We start from the raw sequence: 19,861 nt of genomic DNA on the forward strand, positions 1-19,861 counted from the left end.
TCATAAGAATTTTTGTTTTTATTTTTTGTTTGTTTTTTATTTTCTTCTGTGTGTTTTTTTTTTAAGTATAACTATTAACGTGAATAACCAAAAAATATTTCCAGGTAGAGATTTGGCCACTAGTACTTTAATGGTACCACTTATTTGTCATTGGAAGCTCTGTTTGTATACATGATGTCAAGTAAAAACAACTTGCTTTCCAGTACATTACATATTTCCTTAGCAAATTCATTTACAGCCCAGTTAATTTGCCCTATCAGGATAATGGTTACTTTCAGAATACTGAGATACAGTATTTGAATTTCACACAACAGATTTAGAAAGAGCTGTATACTTTGAAAAAAAAATGTGTATATAAAAAGACACATAAGAATACTTCCATTTTAATAATGTATTTACAAAGTAAAGCAACTAAATCATGAGCCTTTCAGCACTTTAAAATTTCAATTTTAGGAGGGGAAGAAAATTTCTTTTTTACTTTCACGGGGCTTATTATCTATTTGATGATGATACCTAACAATTACATAGCACTTCTGATTTTATAAGGTTCTTTCACATATGTGCATTCATGTTTGTAGATATAGGTTATTTCCATTTTACTAATAGGAAAATTGAAATTTAGCATCTGATTTCTAAATTTCTGATCTAAATTTTGTGCTTTTTCTACTGGACTACAAGCTTTAAATGGTTTCAATAGAAATAAAGTGGTTTCAAATTTGGGGTGAGTATTTAAGCATATGAATACTTACAGATTCATGTATTTATATGTACATGAGTTCATTTTCACATACATTTGAATTGTTTAGATAACCCCTTTTTAATACAAAAGTGAACTGAAATTCACTTTTACTAATTTATTATAATTCATGAATTCTACATATATGGAATCCAAATAAATAAGATGGTGGTAAATTTATTTTTTCTGTTTTTAAAATTTATTTCAAAGTATTTTAATACTTTAATCATCACTTTTATTTTTCTGTGGTCGTTTTACATTTCAAGTATACACAATACACTTTCATTCCTTAACCTGATATCTTTCAAAGTTTAACCTATGATCGACATTAAGAAATAAACATTACACCCTGGCTGGTGTTGTCAGGTGTCAGCCTGTGCACTGAAAGGTCATGAGTTTGATTCCCAGTCACAGGTACTTAACTGGGTTGCAGATTCCATCCCCGTCCCAGTAGCGGCACAACCAGTCTGTGTGTCTCTCTCACATTGATGTTTCTTTCTCTCCTTCCCTCTGTCTCCCTCTTTGCCTTCCACTCTCTCTTAAAATCAATGGAAAAAATATCCTCAGGTGAGAATTAACAACAAAAGAAGAAGAAATAAACATTACATGAAACCATACTCACTCTAACTACATGTAATATACTCATATTTTTATTCAACTTTATTTCATTTTTTTAAAAAAAACTTTAATTACAGTTGACATGCAATATTATATTAATTTCAGGTGTATTACATAGCGATAAGATATTTATATAATTTACAAAGTGTTCTCCCTGATAAGTCTAGTACCCGCCTGGCACCATACCTAATTATTACAATACTAGAGGCCCAGTGCATGAAATTCATGCATGGGTGCGGTCCCTAGGCCTGGCTGGCGATCAAAGCCCGAGCATCTAGTGTGGAAGGGCAGGTCCCAGCTGACCACTGGGCCCTGGGTGGCACCCGGGTCCCCGGACCCCCACGTGCCCCCCTCCACCTGTGTCACAGCACCCGAGTCCCCACGTGGAGATGCGGTGAGCGCGGCTGGATGCCGCGGGTGCCTCTGGGCCACCAAGCAGTGCCATGCGGCAACCAAGCAGGCAGCGCGCTCTCTCCTAGCTGGCCTTGCATACTGGCTCCTGCGCGAACCCACCGGAAGTCCAGCTGGCCCCTGTGGTCCCAGTGGCTGCAGCCTGGCCCCCCCAGAAGAGGCCATGCGGGTGAGGGGTGAGCTCCTCGCAGACGCCTGGCACCTGAGCGTGGGGGCTTCCCTGGTGTGCCAGCCCTGGCATCCTGGGGGAGGGTAACGGGGAGTGAGAGTGAGCTCAGTGGATACCCCGCATTCTCATCGCACCTCTGTCCCCAGGTAGCCAGCGAGAGGTCACAGTGCATCACTGACACCCCCCGCCGTGTTCCGCACTGCCCCCTGGTAGTCAGTGCATGTCATAGCAAGCAGTCAAACTCCCAGTCTCCCTGTCAAACAACCACCTGAGGGGACGATTTGCATATTAGGACAATTTGCAATATAGGATTACTGACTGTATTTCCTATGCTGTACTTTACATCTCTGTGATGTCTTTTTTTAAATGCTGATTGCCAAGACAACCCAAGAAGGAAGCATTGCATAGAAAGTTTCCCAAACTGTGAAATTGTTTGAGAAATACTGAGAATTTGAGAAATACTCCTTTATTAAATGTAATATAGTACTTCTAAAATATTTAGGGGGGAAGACAAAACAAAATTTAAAAATTATTCTGAAAAATTGATTATTCTCAAGGAATTTGTAAATGTAGTAGGAACCAGTTTAAGAAAACAAAAAACAGCCCTAGCTGGTTTGGCTCAGTGGATGGAATGTCAGCCTGCAGACTGAAAGAGTCCCAGGTTCGATTCCTGTCAAGGGCACATGCCCAGTGGGGGGCCTGCAGGAGGCAGCCAATCAATGATTCGCTCTCATCATTGATGTTTCTCTCTCTCCCTCTCCCTTCCTCTCTGAGATCAATAAAAACATATTTTTTTAAAAAAAACCAACAACTCTGGTTTATGTGTAAGAGAAAAATTTAGACAATAATATCCTGTGGGATGAGGAGATATGATGTTGCTTTTTTCTGATTTTTCAAGTACAAATTTAGATATCTTTTTAATATATCTTTTTAAAAAAGAACAATAGCAGTTTCTCCTGTCCCTTGGCTTTAATACTAAATTTTAAATATAAACTGCATTTGTCCTGTTTCAGGTACAATATTTAGATCATGGACTCACTGAGAAGATCCCACAATGCCATCTCTACCCTATTTTGCTATATCCTGACACACCCCAGTTTTGTATTCCTTGTCAGCTCTATCATACCATACCTGTGAGTAAACAGTAATTGGTAGCATGATTAATTTTTAAATACTGTTTTTTATTAAAAATAATTTTCTAGAAATTAGCTTGTAATTTGAAATCTCTTTCAGTTGTAACAAAAATAATAAAATACTTAATATGACAGCTAAAGGGACTTCATGAAGAAAACTACAGAATTATACTGAAGGACATAAAAACATCTGAATAAATGAAGAGACATGATATCTTCATAGATGGGAAGGCATAAGCATGTAAAAATGTCTTATTCATCAAATAAAATTTTAATAGATTTGAAGCTGGAAGTCAGATAAAGGAATGTATATTAATTATCTTTTGCTAGATAAAGCTAAGCTGAAACTTGTGATCTAAATTAACAGTAAACTTTTAAAAAATCTCATATAGTTTCTGTGGTCAGGGATTAGGAGTAGTTTAGCTGGGTGGTTTGGCTCAGGGTTCCTGGTGGTTCTGTAGTCAAGATGTCACTAGAGGTGCCATCGTTCCAGGGACTGACAGGTACAGGGTCCACTTCCACGTGGCTCACAGGCATGGTGTTAGCAGAAAGCAAGAAGCTCCCGTTCCTTGCTCTTAACATGTGAAAAATAACAATCACTGCTCTGTAATAAACACATCTTGTAGGCATTATAATACATATTGTACAAGCACCACATTGGTATATTGGCCTTTTCAAAAGCATATTTCTAAAGCATAAAATGCTTTAAAAGAGTATGATGGTCGAAGCTCAGACAAATACTAGTTTCCTAAGATCATTTCTATCATACACCCATGATATTCTCTGAAAACTGGTTATATATTTTGTACTACTCTCTAATGGTATGTGTTTATTGCTACTTTTGATGTATCTTCATTTACTTCATGAATTATTTTGTGAAAGTGTGAAAAATCAGTTTATTTCTCCCAAATAGGTTGGTAGTGTCTGGCAACCAGATGCAATAGAACTCCTTCAGGAACTGCTTTCAAAGAGAGAGGTGGAAATTCACATTATGGTAATTGTACTTAAAGCATATATCGATTTAAATTATTTGCCATAAGGTGTTACATGTAACATCATTTGAGGGATCTTTTTATGTTGAACAATGTTCCTATGTGAATGTAAATTACTCATTAATATAAAGAAGTTACTACTATGGTTTCTGAGAACTTTTATAAGCATTAGAATCGGTAATTTGGAAGATTCCATATTAACAACTTATTTTGATAACGGGGAGCAGTATCAAAGAATGAGAGGCATTTAAAAATACACATGGTAGTTTTCCAGACAGTGCTACTCATGGGACACTGTGCTAGGTACAGGTAAAACCCTATGCTCAAAGACCTTCTCCAGTCAGGGAAACAGCTAGACACCAGACCTAAGCCCAGGAGCTGTATACTACAAAGTCACTTGGCTGATAAAATGAGTAAGTACATAGGGACTTAGTGATGTTGAGAACTGAGGTAGCCCTTGAAGAAAAGATAAGAAAGTTCTCCTGACCAGGGAAATGGAATCCACCATGAAGCATAGAGAGACAAGTGGACATGGCACATTTTTAAGAAGGAGTATAACTGTTTGGCTAGAAGAATAGAGGTTTCATGAGAAAAAGTAGTGGTGAATAGGATTTAAGAAAGGTAGAGGTCAGTCGGTGGGGCCCCATCAGAGGTTTCTAAGCAGTGAGGTAAGAAGATTAATCTGCAGCTATGCTTAAGGATTCCAGTAGAAATATACAAAACTGTAAGGAGAGTATTTCTGTATGAAATCTATAATGATAGGATGATAAAGACTTAAGAATAGCCACAGACCCGCTTGAATGAGAAAGTAGAGAAGCTTTTAGTCTTGCTTGTGTTAGTACCCAGAGCCCCTCTGGTTACTTATAGGCTCTGTGGGACTTGAGTTTATCAAGGTAGCTTTCTTTGCTACTTAGTTTAACACAGGAGAACAACTTGTAGTACAGTAAGTCCTCACTTCACATCATTAATAAGTTCTGTGACTTTAAGCGAAATGAAGAGTTAAGTTTCTAGGCATCTTATTAATGTTTTAACTAAAGGACCTGATGTATACCAAATATTGCTCAGTTTCTCTGAAACCATGGATTTGCATGCCCTGCAGCCCTTATTGCCTATCAAACCTTCCCTAGGCCCAGAGGTACAACTATGAACTGAATAGTCAGAAATTTCTGCCTTCATGGAGTTTCCATTTTAGTGGTGGGAAACAAAATTAAAAACATCTATATATATAAAGAGCCAGGGTCCGTAATGACTGTAGGCTCTACCTAACACTGGAAGTCAGTGCTGGGTTGCCGTGGCGACCCAGCACTGACTGCAGTGGGTGCCAAAGAAGTGACCCAGCACTGACTGCCGAGGGGGCTGCAGATTAGGCCTGGAGAGAGGCCTGCAGAGAGAGAAACAGGGTCTGATCTGCAGCCTCAGTAGCAGCTGTTGATCAGCCGTTGCCTCTCTTTCTCTTCTGGCTTCGCCAGCAGCCACACTTCTGTTTCTCTCTGGGCCTCCGAGGGGCTGCTGATCAGCCCTGCCTCTTTGATCAGGCCCAGAGATAGGCCTGGAGATGCTGACTGGCATAGAAACCGACCAATCAGAACCAAATCTGGGTGAAATGCCAGGAGCCAATGGCTGCCTAGGAGGCAGAGCTTTTGACACTGACTGGCATAGAAACCACCAATCAGAACCTAATCTGGGTGAAGTACGAGGAGCCAATAGCTGCCTAGGAGGTGGAGCTTTTGACGCTGACTGGCATAGAAACCAACCAATCAGAACCTAATCTGGATGAACTATGAAGGCAGAACCTAAGGTGGTGGCTGACGAGGGGTTATAGGGGCAACAGCTATTTGGTTTAAGGTATAAGAAAGTGGTTCAATTTTTTAATGACCGCTTTGGCAGTATAGTGCATATGGCTGGTTATCAGTCCAGATATAGAGATTATGTGTTTTTGTCTGCCAAGAGCATCTCCTCCTGATGAAAAAGGCTTTTCCTCCCCATTTAAGCAATCCTATCCTATATAATCTATCTATACTGATAAAAGGGTAATATGCTAATTAGACCGGGTCAACCGGCCATCTTCCAGACGTCTGACTTCCTTCCGGACAAAGCCATGGTGGTGAGGGGCGAGGCAGAGACAGTTAGGGGTGAATAGGCTGGCAGGGGAGGGCAGTTGGGGGTGAGATCAGGCCAGCAGGGGAGGGTAGTTGGGGGCAACCAGGCTGGCAGGGGAGGGCAGTTGGGGGCAAGATCAGGCCGGCAGGGAAGGGCATTTGGGGGCAACCAGACCGGCAGGGGAGGGCACTTGGGGGCGAGATCAGGTCGGCAGGGGAGGGCAGTTAGGGGTGATCATGCAGGCAGAGGCAGTTGGGGGAGAGATCAGGCTGACAGGGGAGGACAGTTGGGGGCGATCAGGCAGGCAGGCGGAGGCAGTTAGGGGCAATCAGGCAGGCATGCAGAGAGGTTAGTGGCAATCAGGCAAGCAGGCAGAGGGGTTAGGGGCAATCAGACAGGCAGGCAGAGACAGTTAGGGGCGATCAGGCAGGCAGGCAGGTGAGCAGTTAGGAACCAGCAATCCCAGATTGTGAGAGGGATTTCCGACTGTGGGATCGGGCCTAAACAGGTGGTCAGACATCCCCCAAGGGGTCCTTGATTGGAGAGGGTGCAGGCTGGGCTGAGGGATTCCCCCCCGCCCCCCCCCCCCGCACAAATTTTGTGCACCAGGCCACTAGTCTATAATAATAAAAGGGTAATATGCTAATTATCCCAGACATCATTCCAGATGTCCTTCCTGATGAAGCTGGGGCCTGGGGAAAGCCAGCCCAGGTCCCAGGTGCCTGCCGGCAGCCAGAGGAGGGAAACCTGGGTCCTGGGTGCCAGAGGGAAGCCAGTGCTGGCAGCCAGGGGCAGGAAGGCCTACTCTTGCACGAATTTTCGTGCATCAGGCCTCTAGTAAAATATAAGGTATGTTGGGTAGTGACAAGTGCTGGGGAGAAAAATAAAGCAAGAAAGGATGACAGAGGTGAGGCCAGGGAGGAAGTCACATTTTTAAATATAGTGGTCAGGGAAGACATCACTGCAAAGGTAAAACTCAAGTAAAGACTTTAGAATGAGCACAAGCTATATGGATGCTGGGAGAATAGTGCAAAGGGCTCCAAGACAAAAGCACGCCTAGAGTGTTCAAGGACAGCCAAGGATCCTCTGTGGCTGGAACAGGAGGAATAAGAAAGAGAAGAAGTGGAGACAGGAGGAGACTTGTGAGACCTCTGCTGTCAGGCTGACCTGGGGAGCCATTTGAAGTTTTGAGTAAGGGAGTGACATGCTCTGATCTTATATTCTAGTGTTTTCACTCTGCCCTGATAGAAACTGGATAGTAGAAAAAGATAGAAGCAGGGAGTTCTGCTGGCAGGCAATTATAGAAACTCAGTAGAGACCTGACTTTGGACTTAGGTGGTAAATGGGACAGATCAGCTGGTGAGTATGTGTCTGCTCAGTACCTGATCACAGTCCAGGGATTAAAGAGCCATTATCATGACTCCTTCTAGACTGCTATTAATCTCTTCCATTTCCGCCATTCTTGAAATTTTAACTAAACTTCACTTTTTTACACCTGAAAATAACTTTTCTTTCTCCTTCTACTTGGTATAGTTATTGGTATCATCTAAAAATGAGGGGTAGTAAATTATATGTAGCAAGTTATTTTCCAGTAAATAAGTATAAAACACTCTACCTTATTGACATGTGAATATATTTTACAAAAACCAAAATAATATAATTACTGCCTCATAACTTTCCAAAATGCCATTAAGAAAATGTTATGAAATTAGTCAAACTGGTAATACTGTGATTTTCAGAAATCTAATTTCATTCTTGCTGACTACAAAATTGTAATCTTCAAACAGACTTTATTTTTATAGTAATAATCTTTTTATTTAATTTAAATAGGAATTGCCTGAAAATCCATGGGGGAAATTATCTGTGCATCTCTATTTTGATGGAATGTCACTTTCTTATTTTATGGCACACCATAAATACTGTACTTTTGAACATTCTGAGGAGATATTAAAAGAAGTAAGTATACTATTTATTAAAATCTAAATTATAGAAAAACAAATTCTGGTTAAAATGTTGTATATTGTCTTACACCTTAAGCCTTTAATATGGTTCTACATGTCTGATATGTTGAGAGAATAGAGAATTTGTAAAATTTTTATTGAGGAAGCAATATACTATATCATGCTTTATATTGTCCTACAAAAGACTAATTGCATTAAGATTCATTTAATGTTTCTGTACCTTCAGACCTAGTGAGAAGCCCATATGTTATGTTAGCCAATGTTGTTTAAATATAGAGATGTAAGTAATAAAATCTTAATAGAATTCACTGCTAGAAGAGGACTCTCTCCCAGATAAAATATTTTTCCTTTTATTTGGCATTATAACATTTCCCCCATTTTCCTGAATACAGGAAACTCAAAGCCAGATTTTAAGGTTAGCTTCAATAAGTAGCCCAGTCCAAAAAAGCATCCAAAAATATGAAGATAGTGTAAGGAGCCTCTGGGACAACTTCAAGCGTACCAACATCCAAATTATGGGGGTGCCAGAAGAAGAGAAAGCAAGATACTGAAAACCTATTTGAAGAAATAATGACAGAAAACTTCCCCTACCTGGTGAAAGAAATAGACTTACAAGTCCAGGAAGCACAGAGAACCCCAAACAAAAGGAATCCAAAGAGGACCACACCAAGACACATCATAATTAAAATGCCAAGAGCAAAAGACAAAGAGAGAATCTTAAAAGCAGCAAGAGAAAAACAGTTACCTACAAGGGAGTACCCATACGACTGTCAGCTGATTTCTCAACAGAAACCATGCAGGCCAAAAGGGAGTGGCAAGAAATATTCAAAGTGATGAATACCAAGAACCTACAACCAAGATTACTTTATCCAGCAAAGCTATCATTCAGAATTGAAGGTCAGATAAAGAGCTTCACAGATAAGAAAAAGCTAAAGTTCATCACCACCAAACCAGTATTATATGAAATGCTGAAAGGTATCTTTTAAGAAGAGGAAGAAGAAGAAAAAGGTAAAGATACAAATTATGAACAACAAATACACAGCTATCAAGAGAATCTAAAAATCAAGTGAATAAATAATCTGATGAACAGAATAAACTGGTGAATATAATAGAAACAGGGGCATAGAAAGGGAGTGGACTGACTATTCTCGGGGGGGGAAAGGAGTATGAGATGTTCGGGAAGAGACTGGACAAAAATCATACACCTATGGCTGAGACGGGGCGGGGGGGAGGGTTAAGGGCAGAGGGTGGAGTGGGAACCCGGTGGAGGGGAGCTATGGGGGGAAAAAAGAGGAACAACTGTAATAATCTGAACAATAAAGATTTAATTTAAAAAAAAAGCCCAGTTCAACTGCTTACTGCTTCTGTTTTTTAATATTTTAAAAGATATAACTAACCTGTACTAGATAAGTACTTTCTAGAAATAGGGTATTCATCATAAATAATATTTTATATGGCAAGATATTTTTTTTCTAGACTTATAGTTCACTTAAGTTTAGTTTTCTGAATATTTATTTTAGTGATAGAAGAAAGCCAAATATTGTGTGTTCAGTTTAATATAGAAGACTATTACTTCTCTCAAATAGAAACTGTGATATTACTTAACTTTGTACATGTAATTCTCACCTCTGGCCTTTTTCTTTTAAGGAGGTGGGTGTGTGCATGCACGTTATGCACCCCGTGTATTTGTATAAAAGGTGTTTTACCTGTTAAACAGGTTTTAGAAAGATTATCTAGTCTCTTTCAGTATTACTCTTCAGTGCTATCATTTAAAAGGAAAGGTAATAGCTCCCACTCCCTTACAATAAACTAAATACAGTTGACATATTTTATATGTTAGCATAATTTTGAGGGTTTTTACTGTTGCAGTATTCAGATTACTCCAAACATTACATTTTCCCATAGTTAACCTGAAATAATGAAATGAATGCCAACAAGGGCAAGCATCCAGTTTTTATGGAGATGAAATATGAAAGTGCCTAAAAATGATGTTACATAGTTAAAGATGGTTTTTATTCATTAATAATATTGTATTTCAGAAACCAACAGATTACAGTAAAAAGTATGAGGATGAAAGATGGGAAATAAGGTTTGAGGTAAGTTTCAATCCAAATATTCTGGAAACTTTGGATACTTTATCAGTATAAAGGATTTGATACAAAATCAGGAAGTAAGCATTTTCTTTTATATCAGCTTCATTGAGGCATAATTTACATACCATAAATTTGAACTTTTTGAAGTGTACAATTCAGTGGGTTTTTAGTATGTTCAGAGAGCTGCATTCACAGAGTGCAATCATCATGACTATTAATTCCACACTTCATCACCTGAAAAAGAAACCTCACCAACAGCAGTCACTTCCCATTCTCCCCTTCCCCAGTCAGTCTCCTGGAGACCATGAATGTCCTGTCTCTGGATTTGCCTATACTGGACATTTCTCATAAATGGAATCACACAATACAAAGCCCTTTGTGATTGGCTTCTTTCTTTCTGCATAATGTTTTCAAGCTTCACTCATGTTGGAGTATGTGTCCTTTTTATGTCTGAATAATATTTCACTGTATGGATAAACCACATTTTGTTTACCCATTAATCTGTTGATGGACACTAGGGTTATTTCTACCTTTTTGCAATTGTGAGTAAAACTACGGTGAACATTTGTGTACAAGATTTTTGGTGGACATCTGTTTTCACTTCTCCTGGGTGTGAACATAGGATTGGAATTACTAAGACATCTGGTGACTTTGTTTACCATTTTAAGGAACTCTATGAGACTGTTTTCTTAAGGGACTGTACCATTTTCTTTTTGTACTGGGAACGTATAAGAGTTCATTTTTCCATATCCTTACCAACACTTGCTACCTGACTTTTTTCCTAGCCATCTTGGGATAGGTGTGAAGTATGGTATCTCATTGTGGTTTTCATTTGCATTTACCTGATGATCAATGATGGTGAGCATTTTTTCATGTGCTCTTTGGCCAAATTTGTATATTTCTATTAAGATCCTCCGCTTAGGATTTTATGCCAAAACCAAAGGCAGCAAAAACAAAATTAAACAAGTGGGACTATGTCAAACTAAAAAGCATCTGCACAGCAAAAGAAATAATCAAAAATGAAAAAGCAGTCTACTGAATGGAAGAAAATGTTCACAGATCATATATTTTCCAAGGCTCTAATATTCAAAATATATAAAGAAGTTAGGGAGAAACCAAGATGGCGGCATAGGTAAACACCGAAATTGCTGCCTTCCACAACAACTTCAAAAATACAACGAAAAGACAAAATGGACATCATCCAGAACCACAGGAAGGCTGGCTGAGTGGAAATTCTACAACTAGAAGGAAAGAGAAACGCACACTGAGAGTCAGGAGCTGTGGAAGTAAAGTGCAGAGGTATGGAGACTCGAGCGCGTGCGCACACGCGGAACGGGGCTGGTACCTGAGGACGCAGCTGTCTTTTTGAATCGGGAGGGAGTCACAAGCCCCCGACTACTCTGAACTCTGGTTCCGGGAAGTCTCTGGGGACCCAGGACTCATATGGGGAGAAACTGGACTGTCTGGCAGCAGGCAGAACTCGGAACTTGAGGGCGACTTTCCCTCAGAGGTGCTTGCAGCAATTACCGGGACACTGAGACGCGCGGCCCCTTAGGGCAGGGCTGAGAATCCGCCATAGGTGCTTGCTCTGCCCTTTGATTCCCTGAGACCCCACCCCACCCAGGCTGTGGCAGAGGCTTTTGCATATGAATGCCCTGGCCCTTTGCAACCTGAAAATTACCTAACAAACTGCAGCTGGGCCAGACAGACCCAGAACTTCCAAGGGAAGGCCCAAGACCCCACAGAAGCTTGCATTGCTTCACAGCTGGGCCTCATCTGGGCACCTCCAAACTCCAAAAAAGGAAGGGGAATCTGCAGTTCTCTTCGTAGCTCCTGCTGGGTAACCTCAGGAAGAGGCTAAATTAGCACCTCCTTAGATCCAAGAGCCAGTGTACCCAGTGGTCAGAGTGGGACCATCCAGATTACAACTCCTCAGATCCATAAGGGACACACTCAGGGGGCAGACTCAGTGAGCACCAAAGCCCCACTGAAGCAACTCTTCCCCCAGAAGGGTGTCTTCAGCACAGAAGTTCTCCCACTGCAGACACAGCTGATTCTCACTGCCAATTGGCCTGGAGGTAAATTCCTCCCAGTGATCCTACAACAATCAAGGCATAACTACAACAAGACTGTGTACAAAGCCCAAAAGGGGGTGCACTAAGAGTGTCCACCTCAGGTAACTGGGGAGGGTGAGCCACTGGGCCCTACAGGACACCTAGCACACAAAACCACTCTACCAACACAGGGAAGCATAAAAAATGTGGAGACAAATGATAGAAATGGAGGAAAGCAAACGACTGGATATAGAGTTCAAGACCACGTTTATAAGGTTTTTCAAGAATTTTATGGAAACCGCTAATAAATTTAGTGAGACCCTGGAGGATATGAAAAAAGACCAACTAGAAATTAAGCATACACTGATTGAAATAAAGAATAATATACAGAGATCCAACAGCAGACAAGAGGATCCCAAGAATCAAGTCAAAGATTTGAAATACGAAGAAACAAAAAATACCCAACCAAAAAAGAAAAAAGAATCCAAAAATATGAAGATAGTGTAAGGAGCCTCTAGGACAACTTCAAGCGTACCAACTTCAGAATTATAGGGGTACCAGAAGAAGAGAGAGAGCAAGACATTGAAAACCTATTTGAAGAAATAATGACAGAAAACTTCCCCTACCTGGTGAAAGAAATAGACTTACAAGTCCAGGAAGCGCAGAGAACCCCAAACAAAGGAATCCAAAGAGGACCACACCAAGACACATCATAATTAAAATGCCAAGAGCAAAAGACAAAGAGAGAATCTTAAAGGCAGCAAGAGAAAAACAGTCAGTTACCTACAAGGGAGTACCCATACGACTGTCAACTGATTTCTCAACAGAAACCATGCAGGCCAGAAGGGAGTGGCAAGAAATATTCAAAGTGATGAACAGCAAGAACCTACAACCAAGATTACTTTATCCAGCAAAGCTATCATTCACAATTGAAGGTCATATAAAGAGCTTCACAGATAAGAAAAAGCTAAAGGAGTTCATCACCACCAAACCAGCATTATATGAAATGCTGAAAGGTATTCTTTAAGAAGAGGAAGAAGAAAAAGGAACTCTTACCATTTACCACAGCATGGATGGAACTGGAGAGCATAATGCTAAGTGAAATAAGCCAGTCAGAGAAGGATAAATATCACATGATCTCACTCATTTGTGGAATATAATGAACAACATAAACTGATGAACAAGGACTGATCCAGAGATGGAGAGGCATTGATTGAACTGTCAGGCCTTGGAGGAAGGTAGGGGAGGGTGGGGGTAAGGGGGAGAGATCAACCAAAGGACTTATGTGCAAGCATATAGGCCTAACCAATGGACACAAACAAGGGGGTGACGGCATGAGTGGGGGGGCGGGGGGGTAGGGGGTAACGGGATAAGGACACATATGTAATATCTTAATCAATAAAATATATATATATACATATATATATACATATACATATACATATATATATGTGTATATATATATATACATACATATATATATATATATATATATATATATATATATATGTATGTATGTATATATATATAAAGAAGTTAGACAACTCAATGGCAAAAAAAAAAAATTAAATGGGCAGCCCTGACCAGTGTTGCTCAGTGATAAGGGCATCGGCCCAGGCACTGGAGGGTCATTGGTTTGATTCCTGGTCAAGGGCACGTACCAGCATTGCAGGTTCGATCCCAGACCTGGTCAGGGCATGTGTGAGAGGCAGCCAATCAATGTGTTTTTCTCACATGGATGCTTCTCTCTTCTTTCCCTCTCCCTTCCTCCCACTCTTTTAAAAAGCAATGAAAAAAATACCTTCCGGTGAGGATTAATAGCAAAACAAGAAAATAATGGACAGAGGATCTGAATAGACATTTTTCAAAAAAATACATACAAATGATCAACAGGTATATGAAAAGATCCTCAACATCACTAATGATAAGGGAAATGCAAATCAAAACCCTAATGAGATATCACCTCACACTTTTTAGAATGGCTGTTACCGAAAAGAGACAAGTGTTGGTAAGGATGCGGAAAAAAAGGAAACCCTTTTGTACTGTTGATAGGACTGAAAATTGGTGCAGCCACTATGGACAACAGTATGGAGGTTCCTCAAAACATTAAAAATACAACTACCTGATGATCCAGCAATCCCCTCTGGGTATATATCTAAAGGAAACAAAATCACTATCTTGAAAAGATAACTGCACCCCTACATTCACTGCAATATTATTTACAATAGCCAAGACATGGAAACAGCCTGATTATCCATTGATAGACGATTGGATAAAGAAAATGTGATATATCTATGTCTATAAGTACATAGATATACACACACACTATGGAGTATTATTCAGACATAAAAAGGAAACCCTGCCATTTGTGACAACATGGATGGACCTTGAAGTCATTATACTATGAAATAAGTCAGAGAAAGACAAATGCCATTTGATTTCTTATATGAGGAATCTAAAGAAGCTGAGCTCATAGATACAGTGAAAAGATTAGTGGTTGCCAGAGGTGGGGGGGTGCTAAAGGTGGGGAAAATTGGTGAAGATGGTCAGAAGGTACAAACTTCAGTTATAAGATAATTAAGTCCTGGGGATGTAATGCACAGCATAGTGACTGTAGTTAACAATGCTATATTGAATATTTGATAGTTGCTAAGGGAATAAATCTTAAATTTTCTCATCAGAAGAAAAACAGGTTTTCTAACTATGTGAGGCAATTAGCTAGACTTATTGTGGTGATCATTTTATAGTGTGTACCTATATGAAATCATTATGTTGTTCACATTGAACTAATGCAAGTTTATATATCAGTTATATCTTGTGCCACGCCAGCACGGCCAAGGGTAAACCTGAGGGAGGGCGGTGAAGGATTTAGAAAAAACAGACAAAGAGAATATAGCTGGGGCTGGGTGGATCTTCCATTCCTAGATAAGGATAGAGAAAGATCCCTCCTGTAAGCTGAGGCTTTATTTTATAGTCAGAGACAAAAAAGGTTGTGGTCAACATAGTTACAATGTTCTTGTGGGTTTCACTTGTTTTGGCAGCACTTGCTGCACCTCCCACAGCCCGTCAGCTACCCAGGAAAGATCTAGGGAGGGTCATAAGGTCAAGCTTAATTATGCTAAGAGGGCTGTGCCCTCCAAGCTGGGACTTGTTTGTGGATCTGCCACAGGTCAATACAAGGCTTAACCCTATAGCCCAGTGGTTCTCAACCTTCCTAATGCCATGACCCTTTAATACAGTTCCTCATGTTGTGGTGACCCCCAACCATAAAATTATTTTCATTGCTACTTCATAGCTGTAATTTTGCTACTGTTATGAATTGTAATGTAAATATCTGATATGCAGGATGTATTTTCATTGTTACAAATTGAACATAATTAAAGCATAGTGATTAGTCACAAAAACAATATGTAATTATATATGTGTTTTCCGATGGTCTTAGGCGACCCCTGTGGAAGGGTCGTTCGACCCCCATAGGGGTCGAGACCCACAGGTTGAGAACCGCTGCTATAGCCGCTCCCTACAATATCTCAGTAAAACTGGGGGAAAATAGAAAGTAAAAATAAAGAAAAATGGAAAAAAGATGTTCTCTGCCCCTTTTTAGCCAGTTTTTAGCTAGTGATCTCTGGTTTACCCACCCTATAATATCCTGTTTTTATTATTGTAAGAGTTCTTTATGCCAAAACCGGTTTGGCTCAGTGGATAGAGCGTTGGCCTGCGGACTGAAAGGTCCCAGGTTCGATTCCGGTCAAGGGCATGTACCTGGGTTGCGGGCATATCCCCAGTAGGAGATGTGCAGGAGGCAGCTGATCGATGTTTCTCTCTCATCGATGTTTCTAACTCTCTATCTCTCTCCCTTCCTCTCTGTAAAAAATCAATAAAATATATTTTAAAAAAATAAAGAAAGAAAAAATAAAAGAGTTCTTTATATATTCTGTATACAAGTCCCTGATCAGATTTGCAAATATTTTCTCCCATTCTGTGGGAGAAATTTTCACTTTCTGGGTGGTATTCTTGGAAGCACCTGAGTTTTTAATTGTAATGAGTCCAATTTATATGGTTTTTATTTTGTCACTTGAGCTTTTTGGTGAGGGAAGTAAGAGTTATAAGTAAAAGTTTTCTCATTTATAAGTAGAACTTCATTCCTATTATAAAAATACCATAAGCTTGTTGTAAAGTGATTTGTAATCAGTCAGTAAATTTAACAGTGGGGAAGTCACTTTTTGCTTAACTCTACTAATTCAGATATGTTTTATTTTGCCACTAGTTTGGAAATATTAAATACTAATAAATTAATCTACAAATTTGAATGTGATGATTTTAGTTCTTATGCTAATTACTATATGAAAAAACTTTCTAAAAGAAAAACTTCCCACATTTTTATATTTGTAACTTTCTATTATTCCTTATGCTTGTATAGAGCTTAAAAAAGAGCACTAATTTTTATGATATTAACAAATCATTTTGGATTTCCTATATTACTTTAGTTTTTATTATAAAATTAGAGGCCTGGTACATGAAATTTGTGCATGGGGGGGTGGTCCCTCAGCCTGGCCTGCACCCTCTCCAATCCAAGACTCCTCAGGGGATGTCCGACTGCCAGTTTAGGCCCAATCCCTGTCGGACATCCCTCTCACAACCGGCAGCCAGACACCCCTCTCCTAACTGGTAGTCAGACATCCCTCTCACAATCCGGGACCACTGGCTCCTAACCTCTTGCCTGCCTGAGCACCTCTAACCACCTCTGCCTGCCTGCCTAATTGTCCCCTAACTGTTCCCCTGACAGCCTGATCACCCCCTAACTGCTCCCCTGCTGGCCTGCTCACCCCCCTAACTGCTCCCCTGCCAGCCTGATTGCCCCTAACCACCTCTGCCTCAGCCCCCACCACCATGGCTTTGTCCGGAAGATGTCTGGTCTAATTAGCATATTACTCTCTTATTGGTACAGATACATACTTATACTAAAAATAAATGCTATGTTATTTGAAAAGGAAAGAAGTCCAAACACCCCAGTCATACTAGACAGTGGTATTACTGTTAACTATTTGTCAACCATCTTTCCAGAACATTTTGTGTGTGCAAATATGTATACATAAATAAACATTCATGTAGTGTTTTTTCATACAAAATTTTTTAAATTGAGGGGGCAAGAGAATTCTAAAGATCTTTCGTTTATTCATCACATTTTGGTCCTGCTATCTGATGAAACCATTTTGTGGTTTGCATGTATCAGAGAGCTTGCTTTCTGCCAATTGTGTAAGTTACATTGTCCTGAATTTTGATAGTGTAATGGATTTCTGAGTAGTCGTTCTGAATTTGAATTTATTTGTGGTGTTTAGGAATTGCTTTTGTCTGAAACAGAGACCCCTATTTTACCACCATATTTGCCTTCATCTCTGCCTCCCCCAGAAGAACTCTATGCTGTTCAAGTGAAGCACGTGGTCTCACCTAATGAGGTATGTAATTTAATTTACATGATTAGTTGTTGGTTAGAAACATAACATGCAATCTTGGTCTTAAACTCTAGGATTGTTCATGTTTCCATCTTACTGACTTTAAATAATTGAAACTTGGTGACCTCTAGTTTGCCCATCCTGTAATGTCCTGTTCAGACATTTGTTTACATTTAATAAGGCAAGTATTTCTTAAGCACTGGCTTGTTTTCCCAGTGTTGCCATAGTTATATTTATATCAAGTATTTAGATTTTTAAACTGGACCTATTTCCACCTATGAAATCTTAGACATCTCACTCCCCTGTCCTCTTCATTACATGAAGTCTAGACACTTTTCACACTGCTTTGTATTTTTCCATACCAGTGATCACCTTCTAATGCCCTCTCCACTTTCTTACTTTTCCATACTAGAATGTCACTCCACAAAGACAGGGATTTTTGTCTGTTTTGGTCACCGGTGTGTCCCCCAAACCTAGAATACTGCATGATAAATAGCAGGCACTCAATAAATATGAAAATGTCCTTGGCCAACAAAAAAGCAAGCAATGACAGTGCAGTAGTGCAGAGTCCCTTCAGCCAGTTTACACAGTAAACCTTTCCTTCAATGGCAAGGAAAGGATTTGCTCTATAGTTTATTCAGAGAGCATAGGGGTGTACAATTACTATTGGTTTTAATAATTTTTTTGGTATTATTTATTGCTGCATAACAGATTACCCCAAATTTAGGAGCTTAAAACAACACACAGGAGAGTCAGGAATCAGGAGCATCTTAATTCAGTACTAGCTCAGGATCTCTCAAGGTCACAAGATGTTGGGGTTAGGGAGGGCGTTGCAGGATTCACTCAAAAAAACTCACATGATGCTGCCTGGGGGACTCAGTACCTTGCCCTGTGGGCCTCTCCCTTGGCCTACGTGGCTGAAAGCCTCCCTGAGAGAGCAGTCAAGGACAGCACCACCAAGACAGAGGTCTCATATCTTCTATAATCTGATCTTGGAAGTCACATACCCTCTGTCATGTCCTTTTGGTCACAAAGTTCAGCTCTGGTATGATGTGGGAGAGGAACTTTGCAAGGGATCACTGGGGCCACCTTTGGAGATTATCTACTGCAGTGATTTCATCTGTAGAAATGAATACTAAAAGAAGTTTTCTCCTTCCCTTCTCCCCACTTAGGTGTACATTTGCCTTGATTCTGTAGAAAATTGTAATCTCTGTAACCAGCATAGTGACACAGATGACAGTGGAGTCAGCTGGGAATCTGAGTCTGAAAGCCTCAATGAAGCTCTGCGGAGGTTCAATACTAATGTGGAGACCTTCCCACCTCTGACAGACTTCAGAACAGGTAGCCCACACTTTCTGAGTACAATGGGATTCTTAGTTTTGTTTGAATGGGCTGGTGAGGTTGGTGATTTCTAATGTTACCACACTCCCTGGATGTGCTGATCTCTGAATCAAGATGCTGTAGATGACCTTCCCCATTTTCTAAGTGACCTAAGAGGTTAATACTCCCTCGGGCACTTTTATTTTCCAGAACTTGAGCTCATTGGAATTGCACGAAGATGTTTTGTCTAAGCTTAAGGTTTTGCCACTAGCTCAAATTGTGAGAGTTGTTATTCAGACCCAAATGGCAGTCATTTTCATTGCAAGCCACCTAAACTGGTGATTTTAGAGTGGGGGCCTGGGAGCTCAGATTGTGTCCTGTCCTCTCAGAATATGTCAAACCCTGCTCTCTCTTTTAAAAAAACAAACAAAACAAAACATATTTTTATTAATTTCAGAGAGAGGAAGGGAAAGGGAGAGAGATAGAAACATCAATGATGAGAATCACTGATCGGCTGCCTCCTGCACATCCTCCACTGGGGATCAAGCCCACAATCCAGGCATGTGCCCTGATGGGGAATTGAACTGTGACCTCCTGGTTCATAGGTCGACGTTAAACCACTGAGCCATGCCAGCTGGCTCTGCTCTATTTTTTTCTTTTTAACTTATTCTTACCCTTATTCATTAAGTATATGTGATTCTCCTGTGAAGAATAGTACACTGCTTACTTGTGTCAACGGTTCCTGAGTGCTGTGTGGCATCTCTGCATTTCTGTCCGTATGCGATATAGAGTTGTACTTATTCTGGGTGTTTTGTACATAC

The 19,861-nt window shown here is 40.1% G+C and overlaps 1 protein-coding gene across 2 annotated transcripts in view; it reads left to right on the forward strand.

Annotated features, from left to right (window-relative positions):
* RNF17 (ring finger protein 17) overlaps positions 1–19,861 on the forward strand; it is a 149,331-nt gene that overhangs the window by 118,202 nt on the left and 11,268 nt on the right. For both annotated transcript variants that reach the window (XM_036299996.1, XM_036299997.1), the window contains exons 27-32: positions 2,948–3,067; positions 3,981–4,061; positions 7,990–8,115; positions 10,160–10,216; positions 17,607–17,723; positions 18,893–19,061. In XM_036299996.1, coding sequence (XP_036155889.1) covers positions 2,948–3,067; positions 3,981–4,061; positions 7,990–8,115; positions 10,160–10,216; positions 17,607–17,723; positions 18,893–19,061 — 670 coding nt within the window. The remainder of the gene's footprint in view (positions 1–2,947; positions 3,068–3,980; positions 4,062–7,989; positions 8,116–10,159; positions 10,217–17,606; positions 17,724–18,892; positions 19,062–19,861) is intronic.

The sequence above is a fragment of the Myotis myotis genome, unplaced genomic scaffold (assembly GCF_014108235.1).
Source record: "Myotis myotis isolate mMyoMyo1 unplaced genomic scaffold, mMyoMyo1.p scaffold_m19_p_3, whole genome shotgun sequence".
NCBI classification, from domain to species: Eukaryota; Metazoa; Chordata; class Mammalia; order Chiroptera; family Vespertilionidae; genus Myotis; species Myotis myotis.